Here is a 22,484-nt window from a genome sequence, read left to right on the forward strand (position 1 = left end):
TCAGTGGATAGAGCGTCGGCCTGCGGACTGAAGGGTCCCAGGTTCGATTCCGGTCAGGGGCATGTACCTGGGTTGCGGGCACATCCCCAGTAGGAGATGTGCAGGAGGCAGCTGATCGATGTTTCTCTCTAATCAATGTTTCTGGCTCTCTACCTCTCTCCCTTCCTCTCTGTAAAAAATCAATAAAATATATTTAAAAAAAAAAAAGAAAGGAAACATTTACAATTTGACTGATTATAACAGTGCTCTATAGTCCTCTTTGAAACATCCCTGTGTTTGTTGAATATACCTTATAATACTGAACCATCCTCCCTACCCTCTGGGAAAAGAGGACCCAAATTGAAATTGGAATCATCTCTAAATAAGAATCTAACCATGGGAAAAAAAGTTAGCCATTTTTTTTAAAAAAAGCACATTTGTCTTATAATTACAGATTTTTAGACAAGTTTCTTGAATGAGGAAATACAAATTTTGTCATGTTTCTCTAGCAGTTTTTTCGATTCTCTAAGAACAAATTATGAGTAAACCTGAATATGGTTTTTAAAAATATATTTTTATTTATTTCAGAGAGAAAGGGAGAGAGACAGAAACATCAATGATGAGACAGCATCATTCATCAGCTGTCTCCTGTAAGCCCCCCACTGGGGATCAAGCCCACAACCCAGGCACATGCCCTTGACTGGAATTGAACTGGAGTTCCTTCAGTCCACAGGCTGATGCTCTATTCAGCTAGGGCAGTGATGGTGAACCTATGACACACGTGTCAGAGGTGACACGCGAACTCATTTTTTTTGGTTGATTTTTCTTTGTTAAATGGCATTTAATATATATAAAATAAATATAAAAAATATAAGTCTTTGTTTTACTATGGTTGCAAAGATAAAAAAGTTTCTATATGTGACATGACACCAGAGTTAAGGTAGGGTTTTTCAAAATGCTGACACACCGAGCTCAAAAGGTTCACCATCACTGAGCTAGGGCAATACCTGAATATGTTTTAATTCACTCTCACTTTCAATTAATTGACATAGTGAATGTGTCATTACTAAGCTGGTAGTGGATGCCAAGGTGCATTTAATCAATAATTCACATAGTGTGTTTGTGATATCTCTATATGACAAGGGGCAAATAGCTTGAACCTGTGTATCATATGTGATTTTTGAAATGAACACCTTCAATAACAATAATTTTTATTTGTAATATTTGTCTATAACAAAATGATAAACACTAGAAAAAGAGGGGTTTTTTTTGGTAAACAATCATTTGTGACCTCAGACATTCTCTATTAATATACTAGTAAGCTCACAGCAGATACTTCCACAATCATGCATGAGGGATGGTGTGTGATGAGATTGAAATTACTATAAAGCTGCATACTTGACTAGCTCTTTTTGATTTAGTTTTTTAATATGGTGTGCCAATTTTGTGATTGTCATCATGTAAAAGTCCTCTTGAAATGAAAAATTGTGTCTTACCTCCAAATTAAATAATTTATGTGTAAAATTAAATGTGAATAAATCTCATATCAAATTTCAAACTTTTACAAGTAAATGGTTTTCTCCAAGAACATATAAAAGTCAATACAATTCTCTGACTTTTCACACACACAGAATAGCACTGGCTAATGTGTACTGGCTTGGGAAAATATCTACTATATAATTAAAAAATAAGTGACACTACATTATAATGTTATTTTATTTGTATAAAAATATATTATGATAGAAACAGAAAACATTTGCAAGCATACCTAACAAGTTTAACTTCCCTGTAGGAGAGGGAATTTTGAGATGGGGATTAATGAGGGATTTAAAAAGTATATATATATATATATATATATATATATATATATATATCTTCATTGATTTCAGAGAGGAAGGGAGAAAGGAGAGAGAGATAGAAACATCAATGATGAGAGAGAATCATTGATTGGCTGCCTCCTGCATGTCCCCTACTGGGGGATCAAGCCCACAATCTGGGCATGTGCCCTTGACTGGAATCAAACCTGAGACAATTCAGTCCGCAGGCTGACGCTCTACCCACTGAGAAAAACCAGCTAGGGCAATGAGGGATTTAAAAGAAAATACCGTTTGCTTCTTTTAATGAGATGTACTGGTTGCTTTCATAATTAGAAAGTTATCATTCTTTTTGGAATTTTTAGACATGGTTGCTAACTCCTTACCCTCTAGTTTACATTCTATAAATTATGATACACAGAGTCAAAGAGTGCAAGCAGCTTAATTGAAAAAAGGAAGTTAGTTGAGAATTATTATTTCTAGTTTTGCATTCTGTCATTTATAAGCAAAGAGTCATCAAATGAGGGAAGAGCACCATAATTTCTTATACTTGTTTACAAAATGATCATTCAGTGGCGCCTTTTTTACTCTTTGAAACTCTAATTCATAAGAATGACATTAGTTATGTATGTATACTTAGGGTGGGTTATACAATAATGTTATGATATTTCAAATTCCACAGTTAAAATGCTATTTCAAATGTTCTTTTTTTCAGTTTTAGTCAACCAAAAATGACGATTATGCCTCTGTTTTTAAACTTTTTTTGCTGTTGTTTTGCATTGTTTCTTAATGGGAAAGAGTTTCCAGGTAGGGGAGGGTGAAGAAAACTTTATTAATGTTACTTAGATATTAAAGAAAAAAGACTAAAAATTATGACCAGAAATATTCATTTTAAACTGATACTGTTTCAGTCACTTTACCCTTTTTAAGTTTTGATTGTGGTGGAAAACACATCACACAAAATTGACCATCTTAATCATTTCTAAGTATACAGTTCAGTAGTGTTAAGTATATTCATAATGTTGTGAAAGCTGTCATTTTAATAAATTGGTTTTCATTAAAGACTTCGTAACTCATTTACCCATGTCACTATGCACAGCAAGACTCTTAACTTCAGGTGATCTGGACACACAAAGTGAAGAGCTTCTATACCAGCTATATAATGCTGTCAATTAAGTGTTTAGTTCAAGAATTATAAAAGAATTATAGAATTATAAGATATTAAAAGAACTATAAAATAAAATTTAGTTTTATTGTAGTGTTTCTTATATTTTTACAACTCAGAATTTTAAGGCATATATATAGTTTTCAACAAGCAAAACCAACAGTTACTGTGCAAATTTATAAAATTAAAAGAATTCTTTCCAAAAAATTTGCTAGAGGGATTCCAGACTTTAAGTTTGTCATTAATCTCATCAACACAGGACTGTCAGAGAATCCCTTTGCCTGTCTCTTGAATGAGCTAAGAGGAAGAAAGGGTCATGCCAACTAGCACCATATAATAACAAAGAGAACCTGCTTCATCAGGTAAGATGGGTGTATTGGTAGGGTTAGGATGCATTTAAAGAATAAATTTACATTTTTTATATCTTTGTAAAATTACATTTTGTATGTGAAGAAGTTTATTTTACTACAGATATGGTGTTATTTACTTTTATACAGTTTTTAAAAGATATATTTCTTTATTGATTTCAGAGAGGAAGGGTGAGGGAGAGAGAGATAGAAACATCAATGATGAGAATCATTGATCGGCTGCCTCCTGCATGCCCCCTACTGGGGATGTGCCCACAACCAAGGTACATGCCCTTGACTGGAATTGAACCTGGGACCCTTCAGTCTACAGGCCGACGCTCTATCCACTACTCCAAACCGGTTAGGGCTCTAATGTATTTTTAATACTGCTAATTCCTATATTAAATATTAATATTAACTTCTAATTTTTTAGACACCTGTGCACCCCTGAAGATCCCTGACTTAATTCCACACTCTTGCTTGAGGTTTCCCATTAAATAACTGATAGAACCGGTACTGTGGCCCAATTTTCTCAATTTGGTCCTATGTTTTTCCACTTTTTTTTTCCCTTTCTTCCTGTAGAAAGGTCTAATTTTCTTCATGTAATAGTTTACTTTAGAAAGTAACTGTATCTGGCACATTGATTCAATGTTTGTTAAATGACTTTGTAGTAATATCATCAAAAATACAAAGCACCCTTACCCCTCTCCCCCCACAAACAACTTTTGTTCAAGCACTGAGTGGTTCTTGGGATTAGAAACTGCTAAGTTTCTTTGCTTTAAAACATCCTTGAGCATGTGATTGAATCAAACAGCCTATAAAACACCCCATTCACATGTAACCCATTACTGCCAACATGTGTGTAACACAGGCCTTATTAACTTGTTCTTTGGATGTCACCAGGAAGTAGCTTTAGCCTAGAGGGAGTCATCAACATAATTGACTGGAGATGCTCTTTTGCCAGAGTAAATTTATCCTTGAACAGTGGCTCCATAAATAGGATTCTCTGGGACACAGGGGTATTCTTGTAGACGGGCTCAGATCATCAGTAGCCCTGTCTTTCCCCAGAGAATTTTAACTCAGATTAAGTTTTAGCTTTCTTATAGAGTTCCAAGAAAACCTAGCTAGTCCTCACCAGGAGCTTACCCTCCTCCTCTATACTTCCTTCTCTATCCTTCAATGAGTTAAACACCCAAACATTCAGACACTAAATGTTACTGCTATCTCCCCAAATCCAGGTCCTATTTGGAATATACTTACAGAGTTCAACACAGGTCTGGGTAAGTGGTACAGTGGGTATAACATCTTTCCTCCAGATGTATATCCACTGTAATATCAACAAACAGAGCAAGCCCATGATGTACCCTGCAGCAGCCCACGTTTCATCCAGAGTGAGGCTTTTGTACTCTTCTCTCACTTCTCTCTAGTCGGCTTCATTGAGGCCTGCTGCATCTGGGGCTTGCTGTGTTCACTCACCAAGGTAGGCCTGCTTATCACAGAAGGATTGCCTTACTTTCCTATCTGTCCTAGGGAATAATCAGGAATCATCACCTTCTCCACTCTTAAGCTTATTTACCTGTTGTTAACTTCTCTAAAGTTGGAACTATGTTATCTTCATCCTTGAGTTCTTACTTGAAGTGAGAACAAATTCTTTTACTAACATTTACTGAAGATTTTTATTCAGATTAGCTTTTGTTTAAATACATTTACATTTGAGACTGCACATATCCTCTCTTCTTAGGCCAACTCTGAGGTTTGATAATCTCCCTCCCCTCTCTGCTTGGCCCTTAAAATCAATTCCTCTAAAAATGGAATTTTTTTTTTTTTTTAATATATTTTATTGATTTTTTTACAGAGAAGAAGGGAGAGGGATAGAGAGTTAGAAACATCGATGAAAGAGATCGATCAGCTGCCTCCTGCACGCCCCCCAGTGGGGATGTGCCCGCAACCAAGATACATGCCCTTGACCGGAATCGAACCTGGGACCCTTGAGTCCGCAGGCCGACGCTCTATCCACTGAGCCAAACCGGTTCGGCAAAAATGGAATTTTTTTTAACTACAATACTGGGTTATTTTCTCATTTTTTAAAGTCTTACTAAATATTTGAATGTTAATGTTAAGAATACATGTAGCGCCAGACCGGTTTGGCTCAGTGGATAGAGCGTCAGCCTGCGGACTGAAGGGTCCCAGGTTCGATTCCGGTCAAGGGCATGTACCTTGGTTGCGGGCACATCCCCAGTAGGATGTGTGCAGGAGGCGGCTGGTCGATGTTTCTCTCTCATCGATGTTTCTAGCTCTCTATCCCTCTCCCTTCCTCTCTGTAAAAATCAATAAAATATATTTAAAAAAAAAAAAAAGAATACATGTAGCAGTCTCATTTAAGGACAAATACTTGGAGAAATGAAAACTTCCACTTAAAAAAGTTTGTAAGGCCCGGCCAGTGTTGTTCAGTGGTTGAGCATTGACCTATGAACCAGGAGGTCACGGTTTGATTCTCTGTTCAAGGCACATGCCTGGGTTGTGGGCTCAATCCCCAGTGGGAGACGTGTAGGAGGCAGCCAATCAATGATTCTTTCTCATCATTGATGTTTCTATCTCTCTCTCCCTCTCCCTTTCTGTCTAATATTAAAAAACAAACAAAGTTTAAGAATAACTTTAAGGGCTTTCTAAAATTTTAAAATGTTAACAAATAATTACAACATTTTGTTTTATATAAGTTTTGTTAAGCTAGAATCACAAGAACGACCTGGAAGAAATTTGATTTTTCAAAAAATTGTGGTAGTACATCTACATTGTCCTTGGGTATATAGAAGCCCTGCTGAGATAAATTGTATGTTTGCTATTTTTTTCCTTTTCAAGTGCATTTTCAAGTTCTTTTATTCTTAGATTTTGAACTTCACATTGTTCTTTTGAGTAAAATGCAAAGGGAGACAACAAATGTCCAGTTTATTCAAATAGTATCTGTATGACTTAATCATCTAGGTTTTGCTTTGCTTCCTATTAAACAAAATAAATATATTTAAATGTCAAATGACAATTTTATTTACAATTAGGAGATTTAATTTTATATGAGCCCATATGTAAGCACAAATGAAAATAGCATAGTGATATGTTTAGTACATTATGACACCTTATTAATTTATTAAAGGTAGATAAACACATATGTAAATCATTATTGGGACTGATAAGAACAATAGCTGTAATTTGAAATGTCATTTTTTGGTGAGCCTTACTTTATTTTTTGTTAATCCTCACCCAAGGATATTTTTTCCATTGATTTGTAGAGAGAGTGGAAGGGAGGGAGGGAGGGGGAGAAGAGAGAAAGACAGAAGAGAGAAATATCAAGGTGAGGGAGACACATCTATTGGTTGCCTCCCACATGAATTTGCCACCCAGGAATATACCCTTGACTGGGAATTGCCTTTGGTTTGTGGTTGATGCTCTAACCATTGAGCACACTAGCCAGGGCAAGCCTTACATTATTTTTATGCTATCTAGTTCATGTATTTTTTCCATTGGAGTCATATAGGGTAGAGATTTAAAAAAACAAAAAGAGTAGCCATAAACTTTTAATCTCTTACCAAGCTTGGGTTAAGACACAGGGTATTCCTAGGTATGAGAACAATACACTACAAATAATAGCAGGACATTTTTAACTTGCTTCAGTATCCTAAAATATTATAATGTGGGAAGAATACTTTATAAATTAGAGTCCTTGTACAAATATCACCAATAATGCTATAGAAATTGCAGTTAAAGATAAAATAGGTTAAAGTAGATGATTTCACATCAAGTGGGCCTAAAGGAATCTTCACTAGGTTCAAAGATATGTTCTCTGAAATATCTGTGCTATTAACAATGGTAAGTATGGACTCCCTGCAAACTGGAATGATTGAAGATAATGGGAAAAGTCAAGCTTATACTCAATTTTTAGGGAGTAACCAATGGATCACATTCTCTTTAGTCTTCATCTTTCAAATGGCCTGTGGGAATTGGGCCGAAACCAGCAGTCTGACATCCCCCAAGGGATGGAGTAGTGCTCGAAGTGGCACGCGGCTGGGGAGGAGCCTGTGCCCCAGCTGGGCACAGCTCCAGCTCATCCTGGCCCACTGCACCTGCCGCTGCCTCCGTACTGCTGCCGTAGAGGTGGGAGAGGCTCACGCTGCAGCTGCGCTCACCAGCCATGAGCCTGGCATCTGGAGCTCGTTGGTCAGCTGAGCAGTGCTCCTGCTGTGGGAGCACACTAACCACCAGGGGGAAGCTCCTGCGTTGGGCACCTGCCTCCTGGTGGTCAGTGCACATCATAGCAACCGATGAAACGGTGGTTTGGTTGTTCAGTCGACGGGTCATTTAAGGTTTTATATATATACTAGAGGCCCGGTGCACGACATTTGTGCACTGGGGGGTGTGGGGGTCCCTCAGCCTGATCTGCACTCTCTCCAATCTGGGAGCCCTTAGGGGAGCCCTCTCCAATCTGGGAGTTTCTGTCTGTCTTTGCAATCATATGAGCGAATTGTCTGAGACCCCAACTCAGTTTGGTTTGTTGCTCACAGAATAATAGAGGCATTTTTTTTTTCTTTGCTTCATTGGTGGAGATTTCCTGGAAGTTTTAGGATATCTTCCCTTTAATTTTTCCTAGACACTCTGATTTTACTTATGTCTCTCACCTTTGCTTTCCCTCCATCCCCCACTGCAACAATAACTTGCTCCAGGCTCACTTTGCTCTAGTGTCTAGGACAGTGGTTGGCAAACTGCGGCTCGGCAAACGGTGGCTCGTGAGCCACATGCGGCTCTTTGGCCCCTTCAGTGTGGCTCTTCCACAAAATACTGGCTCTTCCACAAAATACCGACTTCTGCACATGGGCCATGAAGTTTCAATTGCACTGTATGTGCCGCCTGCACGTGGTATTTTGTGGAAGAGCCACACTCAAGGGGCCAAAGAGCCGCATGTGGCTTGCAAGCCGCGGTTTGCTGACCACGGGTCTAGGAGATCTGTCTGCCACCAGAACTACGATTCCCAGCATTCCTGGTGCTCCCCACACTCTGGGTTTCCACTTCCGGTGCTGGGGCTGCCGCCAGAACTATTCCCAGAATTTCTGGTGCTCCCCACGCTCTTGGTTTTCCCTTCCTGCTCTGTCTCTGTCCCATGGCCTCCCACTCTGCCAAGTCCTCCAAGCTGCCAGCTCTCCCTCTCCACTCTTCACTGGCTCTCCCGCTCTGCTCTCCACCTGCTGGCTTGGGGGGCAAGCCGCCGGCTCTCCCACTCTGCTCTCTGCCCAGCATCTGTGTATGCAAATTAACCTGCCATCTTTGTCGGGTTAATTTGTATACTCACTCCTATTTGGCTGGTGAGTGTAGCAGGGGGATGGTCAATTTACATGTTTCTATTTTATTATATAGGACTCTAGAGGCCCGGTGCATGAAATTCATGCATGGAGGGAGGGTTCCCTCAGCCCAGCCTGCACCCTCTCCAATTGGGGACCCCTTGGGGGATGTCCAATGGCCGGTTTAGGCCCGATCCCTGTGGGATCGGCAGTTGGACATCCCTCTCGCAATCTTGGACTGCTACCTTTTAACTGCTTACCTGCCTGCCTGCCTGATCGCCCCTAACTGCCTCTGCCTGCCAGCCTGATCACCCCTAACTGCCCTCCCCTGCCAGCCTGGTTGCCCCTAACTGCCTCTGCCTGCCTGCGTGCCTGATCGCCCCTAACTGCCCTCCCCTGCCGGCCTGGTTGCCCCCAACTGCCCTCCTCTGCTAGCCAATTTGGTTCTGATTGATTGGTTCCAATGTCAGTCAGCATCAAAAGCTCCGCCTCCTAGATAGCCAATAGCTCCCCACAGCACCCAGATTTGGTTCTGATTGGTTGGTTTCTATGCTAGTCAGTGTCAAAAGCTCCGCCTCCTAGGCAGCCATTGGCTCCCAACAGTACCCAGATTTGGTTCTGATTGATCAGTTTCTATGCCAGTCAACATCAAAAGCTCCGCCTCCTAGGTAGCCATTGGCTCCCTACAGCACCCACATTTGGTTCTGATTGGTCGGTTTCTATGCCAGTCAGCATCAGAAGCTCTGCCTCCTAGGTAGCCATTGGCTCCCCATAGCACCCACACTTGGTTCTGATTGGTCAGTTCCTATGCCAGTTAGCATTTCCGGGCCTATCTCTGGGCCTGATCAGAGAGGCGGGGCTGAACAGTAGCCCCATAGAGGCTGCTGAAGCTCAGAAAGAAAGAGGGAGAGAAAGAGAGACGCAAGTACTAATCAACAGCTGCCACTGAGGCTGTGGATCAGACCCTGACCCTCTCTCTGGGTCTCAGGCCCCTGGGCAGTCAGTGCTGGGTTGCCACGGCAACCCAGAGCTGACTGAAGGACTTCTGGGTTGGTCAGCCTTTGGTCGTGATCGGTTGTTACAACCCTGGCCTTTTATATATTAGGATAGCTGGTGTTAATATTTGAAAAACAGTAACAACCAAAAATACCACTCTAAAACAAAAAAATATAATTTACAAATCTACAGAAGGTGGCCAGTCATTGTATGACATGGATTCATGAAAAGCAATCTTACTAAATAAACTTCTTTTCTTAAAAAAATAGCAAAAAGAAGTGTAATAGTAGATTTAGTTAAGTATACCATATTGCTGACCCTATGTAAAATTGTAATTTAGAGAAAACTCAGTTGTTTGCTCCAGGCTTGTTTAATATACTCAGGTTACATATACAACTATACTTGCCATATATGTACAATGTCAAGTTCCGACTTATTCACTTAATATTATATCACAAACTACACACTACTATTACTTTTATGTGACCAAGTTACTGAGGGATTGGAACTTGGTGGGGGTATAAACATAAAATGTGAAATTTTTCTCTAGTCACATCTCCCACTGTACTGTTGAATACCCTCTCCTCCTGGGCAGATTTCATAGTTTTCTTGTGAGGCTTTTTTTTTTCAACTTACTCAAAGTCTACTCTGGCCTACTTTAAAAGTTTGGTGTTTTAAAACTTCCTTCATTGTTGGGCAGACTGTAGCCACAGGGATCTGAAATGAGAAAGGGAGTATAGTCATGTTTTCGCTCGTTCTCCCTCTTCAAGCCCCTACAGATTGGGCCAGCTGGGTTACAGGCTTGATCCCTGCAGGGGGCATACAGGAGGTTGCCAATAGATGTTCCACTTTCAAAGGATGTTTCTCATTCCCCTTCTCTCTGAAAATCAATAAAAATATATATTTTTAAAAAAGATTGGGCCAGGGAGAGTGTCTCATTCTAGGGTATTTTTTCCTCTTTTTCTCTTTTTCAAGGCTCTTCTGGTGTTGGGGGCTAGAAGTAGGAATAGAAGAGAAACAAATGTTGATATTTAACTACTCTCTGTTTTGGTTATCTCTGCTTCTTCAGCTGACATTGACTGACTGATGCTCTTACTGCCTCTCACATAGCATGCATTCTTAATTTCTTGGCTGAAAGGGGCCTCTGCATTGTACTAATTCCCTGACAGGAAATTATGGATCCTTGCTACTGTTGTCTCCTTTGTCAGTAGGCCCCCCCTTTTGGGTAGGACATTGCAAAAGTAATTCAAGCCCCAATATCTCCCTGGTGTTACTTGACCTATCAAAAATTCACGTATGTGTACTGGAGTTGTTATAAAAATATACTTTTTACTATAAAGGTCTGGATCGATAAAGTTTGAAAGCCACCAGTGGAAGAGGAAAATAAGCAAAGAGATAATTACAATACAGTGTGATAAATCGTATGCACAGGGTTGGGAGGCTACCCCAGATGGGGTAAAAGGCTTAGGATGCGATTCTTTTTAAAATATATATATATTTTATTGATTTTTACAGAGAGGAAAGGAGAGGGATAGAGAGTTACAAACATTGATGAGAGAGAAACATTGATCAGCTGCCTCCTGCACAACCCCCACTGGGAATCAAGCCCGAAACCAAGGTATATGCCCTTGACTGGAATTGAACCCGGGACCCTTCAGTCCATAGGCCGATGCTCTATCCCCTGAGCCAAACCAGGTAGGGCAGGATGATATTCTTGAGCTGTATCTTAAAGGGTAGGCAAATTGATATAAATGTGGAGTAAAATATTTCCAGCAAAGGAAATAGTGTAAAGGTTCAAATATTCTTGTGACTAAAGGGATAAGTATAGTAGTAATAAGAGGAAGGGGCCAGATGTGGAAGCTTCCACTCTTCACCATACTGAGGAGTTTGGATTTTATATTGAAGTCAGTAGAGAGCCATTGAAGGATGAGGAAGTGACAAAATTTAATTCCTATTTCAGATAGAACACTTGATAGCGCTGTGGAGAATGGGTTTGAGGCTAGTGATAGGAGGCAGAAAGTGAAGAACCAGAGGCTTGGAGAGCAATTAAGAGGCATAATGAAGGCTATTATAATAAAGAGGAGAGATTTTACAAAGCACTGAAGGGGACAGGAGACACAAAACTGAGTGGCTCTTTGGATGTGAGGGGTAAGGAAGAGTCTGTCTGAGACCTAGCTTTCTGGCTTAAGCAACGAAGACAATGGTACTGGTCTTCACTTAGGAAATATGAGAGGACTAATGGTTGGTGGTAGACTGAACAGTTAGGAATAATGATTAAACATTTAATTAGCACCTACTTAGCTAATGTTAGACATTGAGATAAATGTTAGGACTGAGAGTGTGGATGAAGGAGAAAGGATAGGGTAAAAAGACATACTCTGGAAAAAACACAGAGAAGGTGATGAATTATGGTTTCTGTAAAACCTGCTGTATGTTGTCCAGCTTGAATTGATGTTTTATCTTTCTAAACCTGTATTGCATAAGTTTATCACACAGTTGAGGATATGCATTGTTAATTAATGGTTTTGTTTATGTTTCATCTTTACAATACATTGTAATACATTTATAGAGAGGGATAATAATATTCCCTTCATATTACCTGCTTATAGATATCAATATAAGGCAACACTATGTCTAAAAGATGGATTGGAACTTTATAACCATGTAGAGTTCTATATAATGAAATGCCCTACCATCCCTTCAAGTTTCTCTTGTATGTTTAAGGCAGCGGTTCTCAACCTGTGGGTCGCGACCCCTTTGGGGGTCGAATGACCTTTTTACAGGGGTCGCCTAAGACCATCGGAAAACACATATATAATTACATATTGTTTTTGTGATTAATCACTATGCTTTAATTATGTTCAATTTGTAACAATGAAAATACATCCTGCATATCAGATATTTACATTACGATTCATAACAGTAGCAAAATTACAGTTATGAAGTAGCAACAAAAATAATTTTATGGTTGGGGGTCACCACAACATGAGGAACTGTATTAAAGGGTCTCGGCATTAGGAAGGTTGAGAACCACTGGTTTAAGGGGAATTTGTCTCATCTGCTACTGAGTTGTTTCTCTGTGATCCATACCCCTCCTTACCACTTAGTTATGCCTTGGGTTACACTCAGTTGCTGTTGCCACCCAGAATTCTGAGCTTACTATCTTTGATAAAACGATGTTGCTGCTGCTGCTGCCAGATGGATCTCAGAGAAGAGGTGACATGAGGAAGGTTACACTTCCCCTTACTGCACTTTAATTTTCTTCCACATCATCAACACAAAACTTATTCACATATAATGCTTTACTAAAGGGAGGGGGATGATTAAAGGAAGTATCATTGCTGACTCCCTGTTTTTATTGCCCATTCCTATCCTGAACTATCCAGGTAAACCCATCCATTTAGGGTGATAGAAGAGCAGCGTGAGTAAACAATGACTATTTCTGGGCTTTTTTCCAAGCAATGATAGTGAGGGATAATATAGGCAAGATCATGTATATCTGTTACTCCATAATTTTTTTCCCATGCTGACTGGACCAAAATCAAGGAAGAAGCAGCAGGTAAGCATTATCCAGAAGCTTCCTTAATTTCTGTTCATTTCATTTTTATATAATTTTCCTTTAACGTAGTATCCTATTGTCATGGCTACTGGGAATGGAATATGCAGAATACAACATTGACTGAGACCTTTCAGGTTCTTGGTCAAGATGTTGCACAAAATAATGTTATTTGAGGACATGCCATATTGATTTATTTGGCTTTATAGTAAATCTTGAAGCCAAGTAGTGTAAATTATCCAACTTTATTCTCTTTCAGAAAAAAGAGAATTTTTTTTAAAAGAATTTTTTTCCCTTGCTTTGGATTAAATTCAAAGTGTCCTTTCTTGTTGACCTCTAAGTAGAAAAGAGGCAAACCCAATTCCAAGTAAGTCGTCATGGTAGGGTATTTATGGGCATCTGAAGGACTCAGCAGGATGTTTGTTCTTCTAGTTATACACTTTTGATTGGAATGGGAATATGTGACAAACCACAAAGTTATTTTTATCCCATTATTACCTAAGGCTGCTTTGGCCTTTGGCACATGCAAAAGATTTTGGTATCATCCTTTCAGCTTTATTCATTAAAAAAAATAAATTGTAGCAGTTGCTGCAGAAAATATTTTCCATACTCTGGGACTCATGGTACTTATTTTTCTTATATATTCTACTAGAGGCCCGGTGCACAAAAATTTGTGCACTGGGGGTGGGGGGGAAGGGGTCCCTCAGCCCGTCCTGTGCCCTCTCGCAGTCTGGGACCCCTCAGGAGATAATGACCTGCTGGCTTAGGCCTGCTCCCAGGTGGCAGAGGGCAGGCCCAATCCCTAGGTGCAGCCCCTGGTTGGGCTCAGAGCAGGGCCAATGGGGGAGTTGGGGTGCTGCCCCCTGTCATGCACAGATCAGGGTGGATCAGAAGGTTGCGATGTCACCCCTAGTCACGCTCAGGGTAGGGCCGGTTGGGGGGTTGGGGCACCGCCCCCTGTCACACTCAAGGCAGGGTCAATGGGGAGGTTGCGGCGTGACCCCCTGTCACGCACAGAGCAGGGCCGATCAGGGGGTTGGGGCGCTGCCCCCCGTCATGCACAGAGCAGGGCCCATCAGGGGGATTGGGGCTCCGTACCCTGTCTTTCCCTCTCTCCCCCACTCTCCCTAAGAATCAATAGAATTGACAAAATAAAAGCACAACTTATAAAATTTGTAAGTTTTGCAATATTGCAGTAAAATATAGAGTACCATTTTATAATTCTAGGTATAGGTCAAAACCAATATACACTTGAAAGGTACAGATGTTCAAATATGCAGAGTGTGTGTGTGTGTGTGTGTGTGTGTACCAAAGTCAGATCATGCTATTTATTTCAAATATTTTGTGAGCTCTGTCTTGATGGGGGCATAATATCTGGCTTCTTGTCATAGTGATGACACGTGTATGTTTAACCCAGGAAGAGCTCCATTCCTAGTTTAATTAGTCAGTGATAGCCTAAAGCTCTATTAAATGTTGGTACACCACCTTGATTTACTTCTTTCAAGATGACATCCATAGTAGCTGTGCAGGATATAGAAATATGCATAAAAATGTACTCATGTTTGTAAAATAATCAAAGGAAGCTAGAAGATAAACAGAAATGGTATGTTATTAAGGATGGAAGGAGGTACAGGAGTTCTGGCAGAACATGCTCATTGGAATTTGCCTCTTGTTTTAATAATTACATTTCAGTTTATTAGGGCTCTAGGCATTAGTACAATTCTAACTTTCACCCACAAAGTGCTTGGCTGGTTTCAAATTAATGTAAGCTGCCTGGGAGCTGGAGATATGTTTCTATGGGTTTGTCTAGTAGGCTCACATTTCAGTTTTGCATCTGGGGGTAATATATTATTTTCATGGGCAACAACTTCATGAACAGATTTAAATCTCCGGCTCAGTGAAGCTATGTATTGAGTCTTTTATGAAACCAATTATATTTATCACAATATATTTGCAGTTAGTCTTTTAGCCTTTAACTTCCACTTTTACTTTCTGAAATGTCATTCTTTATAGACTTTGTATTAATTATCAAGTTTTCAACTTGTTCCAAGTTTTAAAATGATTTCTTCTTTACAGATATCATTTGAAACTTAAAGAGTTATAAAATACTATATATTGGTATGTAACTTGAAAAAACAATAACAATGTATTCTGATAGAAAATAATCCATTCACTATAAATAAATGCCTTTTTTTTTCCTTTTAGAGAGAGGGATGGAGAGGGAGAGAGAGAAACAAACATCATACCCAAACCGGAGACTAAGCCCCAACAGGGAATCAGACTGGTGTCCCCCCCCCCCCTCTCCCCCCCTTCCCCAAGCAGGCACGAGTTAATGCTCAACCATCAGAATCCCACCACACCAGCCAGGGCTCACTAAGTACTTTAATTCAAACTGAGGGACTCTGGGCTATTAGAATCCGTCCCTTGTAAAGTAACAAAATAAACAGCTCAAGATTCCTACTTAGAGAAACTTTATAAGAGAGAGCAGAGTATCAGGGTCATAAGATGCTAGTAGAACAAAATGTGAATTTGTACATCCTATGTCCAATTACATTGTTAAAGATCTTTGAACAGACTGAAGAAAGATGTAATGGTGTAGGCAATTAAACCAACTGCAGCAGAAAAGCTCATTTTAAGAGTACTAGTAATGTAGCATTCCTTATCAACAATCTTTATTTGTCACCCTTTTCTCATTTCTATTAACTTGGATACTTAACACAATTATGATTAGTGAGACTGGAGAAAAAAGAGATGCCTCCTATGAGGTTAAGATAAATCTTGGAGTTGTTAGACCTTTTTTTTAAAAAAAAACACAAAAAAACAAAACAGGCAGCATGCTTGGTTTAAAGATACAAACAGCCCTAGCTGGTTTGGCTCAATGGATAGAGTGCCGGCCTGTGGACTGAAGGGTCCCAGGTTTGATTCCGGCCAAGGGCACATGCCTGGGTTGCCAACTCGATCCCCAGTAGGAGATGTGCAGGAGGCAGCCAATCAATGATTCTCTCTCCTCATTGATGTTTCTATCTCTCTCTCTCCCTTTCCCTTCCTCTCTAAAATCAATAAAATATATTTTTAAAAAAATACAAACAAAAAATACACTTAGGGTTGGGATTGTGTGGAAGCATTGACCATCAATAAACTCCTAGAGGGTAGGGACTATACGTTGTCCTTACAAGCAAAACTATGTCTAGTATATAATAGCTGCCCAGTAAATGTTTGTTGAATGAATCAATATGTGGCTCAATATAGTCATAATAGTCGGACTCCGTTTTAGAGACATTATTTTGGTTCAAGAACTAGCTACTAATAGGGAGGGCTGGACATGTTTATGTAGGGGCAAATTGGGCCAGGATTCAGTGCCGGGTCAGGATTCAGTGCCAGCCCAGTCCAAGACAAATGGATTTTTTTCCCCATTTGCATTTGTGCGGTACCTCATTGCACAAAAAATTTGGGTGATTGGGAATGTGAAGTGAGCCTAATAAAGCTTTACAATAGTACATGAAGCACAAATAGGTTAAGCCTATTCATCCCAGGCCAGTTTAGTCGTTCCCAATCGTTTTTATTGTTAGTATTTGCCATTAGTTGTCATTAATTCATTTATTATTATTATTAATGGAACATGTTCTTTGATCCTTCGAAATCTTACTCAATCTAGGCCCCAAGTGTTCCTTTAAGTCTCTGGGTAAACGACTTTGGCAGAAGTCGTTGCCCAAAGCCACACCCACTAGGAGGCCTTAGGAAACCTGGGGCTTTCTGGCGGCGACTCAGCAGCTGTCAGCAACCACGCGGCGCGTCGGAATCCCGCGGCTGGCACTCCAGTCTTCCCCAATGGAGGCGCGTCCCCTTCCTCCGCGTAGCGGTGGGGCTGACCCCCTCAGGCCCCCAGGTCAGCTCCCCTTTGGAACCCGGCGCGGGGCCCTCTGCCGGCCCCGCCCGCCCCGGCTCATTTGCATAGGGACGCGCGCGGCGCCGGCGAGCGGGAGGGCGGGCGCGGCCGGGGTGGCGGCGCGCGCGCGCCCTGACAGCTGGGCCCTGCTCGCTCCCCGGCTCGTCCCCGGCTTCCGAGCACAGCATGGCGGTCAAGGTGACTCCAACTCTCTACTGCTGCCTTTATTGCATAAGAGACATTCTGGGGACCCTGCCTGTAGCCCTTCACCTCTTCCCATTTCCTTCTTTGCCTGGTTCTTAGATAGCGTGTCCTGGGGCTCCAGCCCGCGGGTGGGAGAGCTGTGTGGGGCTTGGACCGGAGGGAGAGGATGCCTGGTTGGGGGAGGGGAAGGAGGCGGGATTGTGAATCGGAGGGGCTTGTGAGGACCCCGGGTCGGTGAAGGAAGAGTAGAGTCCTGCTCTAAGTGCATGGGTTTGTGAGTCCGGAGTTGGAGGCCATTGAAAAGGGAGTGGGAGGAAGTGACATGTAAAGTCGGGGTACCTACGGCATATGTGTATTGCGTGGGGGGGGGGGGGTGGCGTAATTGAGTAATTTGGGGCTTCATGGTGACTGGAGGCATTGGTTGGCATTTGCGCTGCAGGTGGCAGGAGGTCGAAAGTATTTGGAAACGTAGCAGCTTTCATATTTTAAGTTGGGTGGGGAAAGAGAGGGGAGCGGAGATGATTGTATTCTGGATTGCTTTCCACGGGTAAGAAAAGCTGCTGGGCCATGCGATTAATTTGGGTGTTTCAACTTTCCTGTTGATCTACTCTTGATGGCCTCTTGATGGGTGGTTGCTAACCGTGTTGTGGATGTGCCTTCCTTTGCAATCCAGATGAAATCTACCTGGTAGATTTTCTCTGTTTTAGGCTCTTCACATTTGTCTTTCCACCCTATAGTCACAGATCTCCAATTTGACAGTTCTTATCAGTATTAGTGCTTTTGGTTTGTTTTAAACTAAATGCCCTTATAAAAGATAAGAGCATTGATTGTTAGCACGTGTGAACTCTAATCTGAAGAGATTATGTGGCCTCTAGTGAAGCATTAACCAGCTTTTTTTTTTTTTTTCTCTCCCCTTACAGGTGCAGACAACCAAGCGAGGTGATGCTCATGAGTTAAGAAACATATTCCTACAGGTAAATTGGCTTATGTAGTGTGCTTTTTTTACTGGAGGAAAAAGGTGTAAATCTAGTACTTGTCAGGCCTTAACTTTTAGGAATGGTCTATTTTCATATATTCTTAACATGGCTAGATAATATAGCTTTATAATTCTTATTTTATTAAGGTTTGGACGAAGGTTTTTATTCTTTTAAAGTTTGATAAAAGATTTTCCTCAATTATTGTTTTTGTAACATGACTCAAGACATGTAAAAGAACGCTAAAAGAACAATTTCCAACTTCCCATAAGCACTGACCAAAATAAAATTTATGAATGTATTGACATTAAAATTCTTTCTTGAAAGTTGCATGTTTTTAAAGTTTTCATACTTACAAACAATTCTCTATGTAATTTTTTACAGAGATAAACAATTATTGCTAGTCAATTTATGTGTGTCTTTTCTCCCTTTATCTTTAAACTATTATATCTGTACACTTTTGGGGTTTTATTACAAAATATTACTGTCTGAGATTTTGCCAGGAGCCACCTTAACTTGTGATAAGTTTTAGGATCAGTGACTTGGCTATAAACTTAAAAAAAAAGTTAGCTTAGTTTTTTGTTTTGCTTTCTTTTCTTAAATTCCAACAGTTCATCATGTAGGAAGTTACTTAAGGAGATGTAAAGAGAGATAAACTAAAGTGTTCCACTAAATATTGTGCTTTTTTTCGGAAACCTTCGTTTGAGAACTTTCTATTCAGGACCTGGGTTCTTGTACAGAAATTCTGACCTTAGGCAGGTCCCTGCTGGGTATTAGTTTTCTCTGTAAAATGAGAGGTGATCTTCAAGGTTCCTTCCAACTCCAAAAGTTTATGATTCTATATTAGGAACAGATTCTAACATATGCTGATGAGCCTGGAATAGATGACATTTTTATCTGAGACATGGATTGCTTAACCTATTTTGGGGGGATGAGGCTGCATAGATGATTTTAGGGGAAGCATAATTTCAAGAACAAATGTAATTGTAATAGAAATGCTCTGTTTATGGTTTGAAATCCTTATTCCTTACACAAGTTCTTGAAAATAGCCAAAAATATGTTAGTATTCACACCATGTGATTATATCCAATTGTCTTATGAGTTCATGTGATATAGTTACTTTTGTTTTCTAGATTAAGTAGGCATGGAAGAAGTCAGTTGAAATGATGCATGATGTAGGGAAAAGAGCATTGACATGATTGTCAGGAGCACTGGGTTCAATTCCCAGTCCTGACACTATCTGGTTGTACCGGTGGGCTTATTACCTGGCCTTTCTGGGTTTCATCTTCTCATGTGGGACTCAGTAGGACTTAAGGGAATGGGCGTTGTAGAGGGTGGGAAGGCATCAGGTGTTAGACTGGCAGGGTCGGACTGGATCTGGGTTCAGCAACCTCAGTACTTGAGTTCTGCCTAGGAAAGAATTCAGAGCCAAAACTCAAACTATAAGAAAACATTTATTTGGAAAATCACAGAGGTAGAAGAAGTAATTTGTAGAGGAAATGGGCTTAGGAAATAAGGTACATAGAGGTAAGGAGGGCCCTGGGAATGAGGAAGGTAATGGTAACCTTCCTGGGGAAAGGGGAAGGAAGAGGAGTAGCTTGGGCCTGTGTGGGAGGCAGATGGAGGTGGGTCCTCCCTGTTAAGTGTGGAGATTTTAGGGGAGGTTTCGAGGGAATATCTCAATAGAATATTCAGTAGCTTTCCAGGTGTGTCCTTTCAGGGTCAGGGTTTTCACTGATTGGTTGATTGGTGTCTGGGCAGGGGGTCTTTATTCAATGCAGCTGGTTCTGAGGTCAGCTATGGTATTGCTTGTTTGGTTTTGCTGCTTTTCTGGGCCTGGAGCTGAAATATAACTGAGGCCTAGGTGTTACTCTAGGGAGAAAATACCAGGGCGTCCAAACCTTAGGATCCCTGATATGCTAGGGGAGGAAAGGTCACCCTGGGGACGAGGTCCCACCCTCCAATTTTCTTTTGCTAGGCACCAGGGCTTTGTACCTGGTCCATTGTCCTTGCTCTGCTCATGTCTCTCCACCTACCTACCACATCCGAACTGAGGCCCTTCCAATTTTAAAAACCCATGGGAAAAATCTGTAGTTCTGTATGGATTTGTTTTTGGGGAGGAGGAGAGATGGAAGTACAAAGAAAGAGCTAGGACTATGCCTAGTCTTTTGAGGGGCTAATGACAACTATGTTTGTTAAGTTAAAGAAAAAAATCTGTTTACTTAGGGGATTTTTAAAAAGAGCCTCTACACTGTAACTACCTAGAACATTTGGCCAAAGAGTTTGGAATTGAAACAGTGGGAAGGCACTGTGGCTTTCTGAGTGGGCAAATTGAAGTGGTGAATTCTGGCAGCTTGTGTTTGTTGGACAAAGTGTGGAGAGGTTGGAAGTAGGTAGGACGATCAGCTAAGAGGCTATTGAAATAATATATGTGAATGATAATGACCTGGAGAGGCTGGGAAATGGAAAGGACAATACCAGGGGCTTTGTAAAGGAAGGAGTATTGAATCTGGCATTTTTAGAATAGATGCTAATTGATGAAGCATCTATTTGGGGAATTTTGGGGGGAGAGGAGTTTAAGTATGATAGATAAATAAATGTGCCCCAATAAGTTAAAGTAAGATTTGGACAGATACAAATTCATATAGGTGGTGCATGAATCCTTGTGATTAGGGGAATTAAATATAACATAAGACCAGGAATAAGGGGCTGATTTATAAGTGATATCCACAATTGAAATGAGAAGGAGGAGGAAGAGAACTAGGGAGAATGGTCCCATGGGAGTTTAAAGTAGAGTTGTACAAAAAGGATACAGTAAAAAACTAAAATATAGCCTGGCCCGTGTGACTCAGTGGTTGAGTGTGGACCAATGAACCAGGAGGTCACAGTTTGATTGCCGGTCAGGGCACATACCAGGGTTGCAGGCTCAATCGCCAGTAGGGGGTGTGCAGGAGACAGCCGATTAATGCTCTCATGATTGATGTTTCTATCTCTCCTTATCCCTCTCTGAAATCAATAAAAATATATGTTTATAGATTACACTGTTATTGAATTTGGTTTTGGTAGGCTTCGAGGGTCACTTGAGTTCAGGATCTCAATTGAGCTTTTAAAAAGATGATTTAATTTTGAATTTTAGAACACAGTTGAAAGCTCTTTTTTTAAAATAAAATTTAGAATTGTGTCATTAACTGTCTAAATTCACAAATAGCCAGTATGGCTCAAAAGACTTTGTTTGTAAGCAGCAAAATATTTCTATTTTAAAGTGCTGTTTATTTATGTTTAGTGAAATGATGTGTGCAAGTTCATGAGAGGGCTTTATAAGAATAAAGAATTATTATTTTGAGTATAGGAAAATAGGTGCTTTTTTTCGGTATTCATTGCTTCTACAATTTTGATGAGCTGTATTTCCTATTAATTAAACAAGAACAGATAATATTCAGTAAAAATCTGTTTTTTTCCTGCTCCTCAAGTTTATAAAATTGGAGCACAACAAATGAACTCTATGTGTTAGTTTGTGCCATAATTTTACAACCAGTTGCCAAGCTAAGGTTTTACTATTACTACCTTTTCAACTGTCATTTCTTGATTTATCTTTCTTCTTTTACCTCTCTCACCCACTCACTATCATCGACCTAATTTTGCTATATCAGAAGTATACAGTACAAAAAAGGAGAAAATAGAAGCAATGAAGGAGGTGAGGTGAAGACAAGAATGTCACAGGCTGTTTGTTATAAGGCTGACAGCTTTCAAAATAAAAACTATCTGGTCTGTGCTTTGTGGCAAAGTAGATTTAAAAAACTTTTAAGTATATGATTTTTCAAGAACTCTTTTTTTTTTAGTTGGTAGACCTTCTGTTCATTTATCAAAGTATTCTATGGTAAAAGCAACACTTGTTGAGACTGCACCTTTCATTACATATGCTAGACCAAAAATTATTTTGAGCCTATTCTTTTTCTCATTATCACCAATGTAACAATGAAGATCATATCCCATATAAAATTATGAAAATGCTTTCTTTTTCTATCTTGTTTATTTAGGATTAAAGAATAAGTGGACAAAGATGCTGCTAATGTAAAACAAAGAGTGATTCTTAGTTTTATGGTAACATTTTTATTTGAAAGAAATGTCCTTTTATTTAATAAAATTTGTTTACATATTTTGTAATTACTTACTTTTGGCAGTAACCTGGGGCTGAGAATGAAATTAAGCAGAGCTTTTATCAGGAGACCCTTCCACTTT

At 40.2% G+C, this 22,484-nt stretch overlaps 1 protein-coding gene across 4 annotated transcripts in view; it reads left to right on the forward strand.

Moving 5' to 3' along the window:
- The window catches only part of SLC25A12 (solute carrier family 25 member 12), a 167,860-nt gene that overhangs the window by 62,164 nt on the left and 83,212 nt on the right, over positions 1–22,484 (forward strand). The window contains exons 2-3 of one of the 4 annotated variants that reach the window (XM_070422758.1): positions 3,218–3,320; positions 18,192–18,245. Coding sequence is in view for 2 of the 4 variants with exons in the window: in XM_070422757.1 (XP_070278858.1) it covers positions 17,254–17,265; positions 18,192–18,245 (66 nt within the window). In the remaining 2 variants the exon portion in view is untranslated. Of the gene's footprint in view, positions 1–3,217; positions 3,321–17,218; positions 17,266–17,800; positions 17,819–18,191; positions 18,246–22,484 lie in introns of those variants that run through there. The other 3 variants (XM_070422757.1, XM_070422759.1, XM_070422756.1) reach the window with 3 other exon arrangements.

Source organism: Myotis yumanensis, unplaced genomic scaffold (genome assembly GCF_028538775.1).
Source record: "Myotis yumanensis isolate MYYU_CA2020_CCGP unplaced genomic scaffold, mMyoYum1.0.hap1 SCAF_8, whole genome shotgun sequence".
NCBI classification, from domain to species: domain Eukaryota; kingdom Metazoa; phylum Chordata; class Mammalia; order Chiroptera; family Vespertilionidae; genus Myotis; species Myotis yumanensis.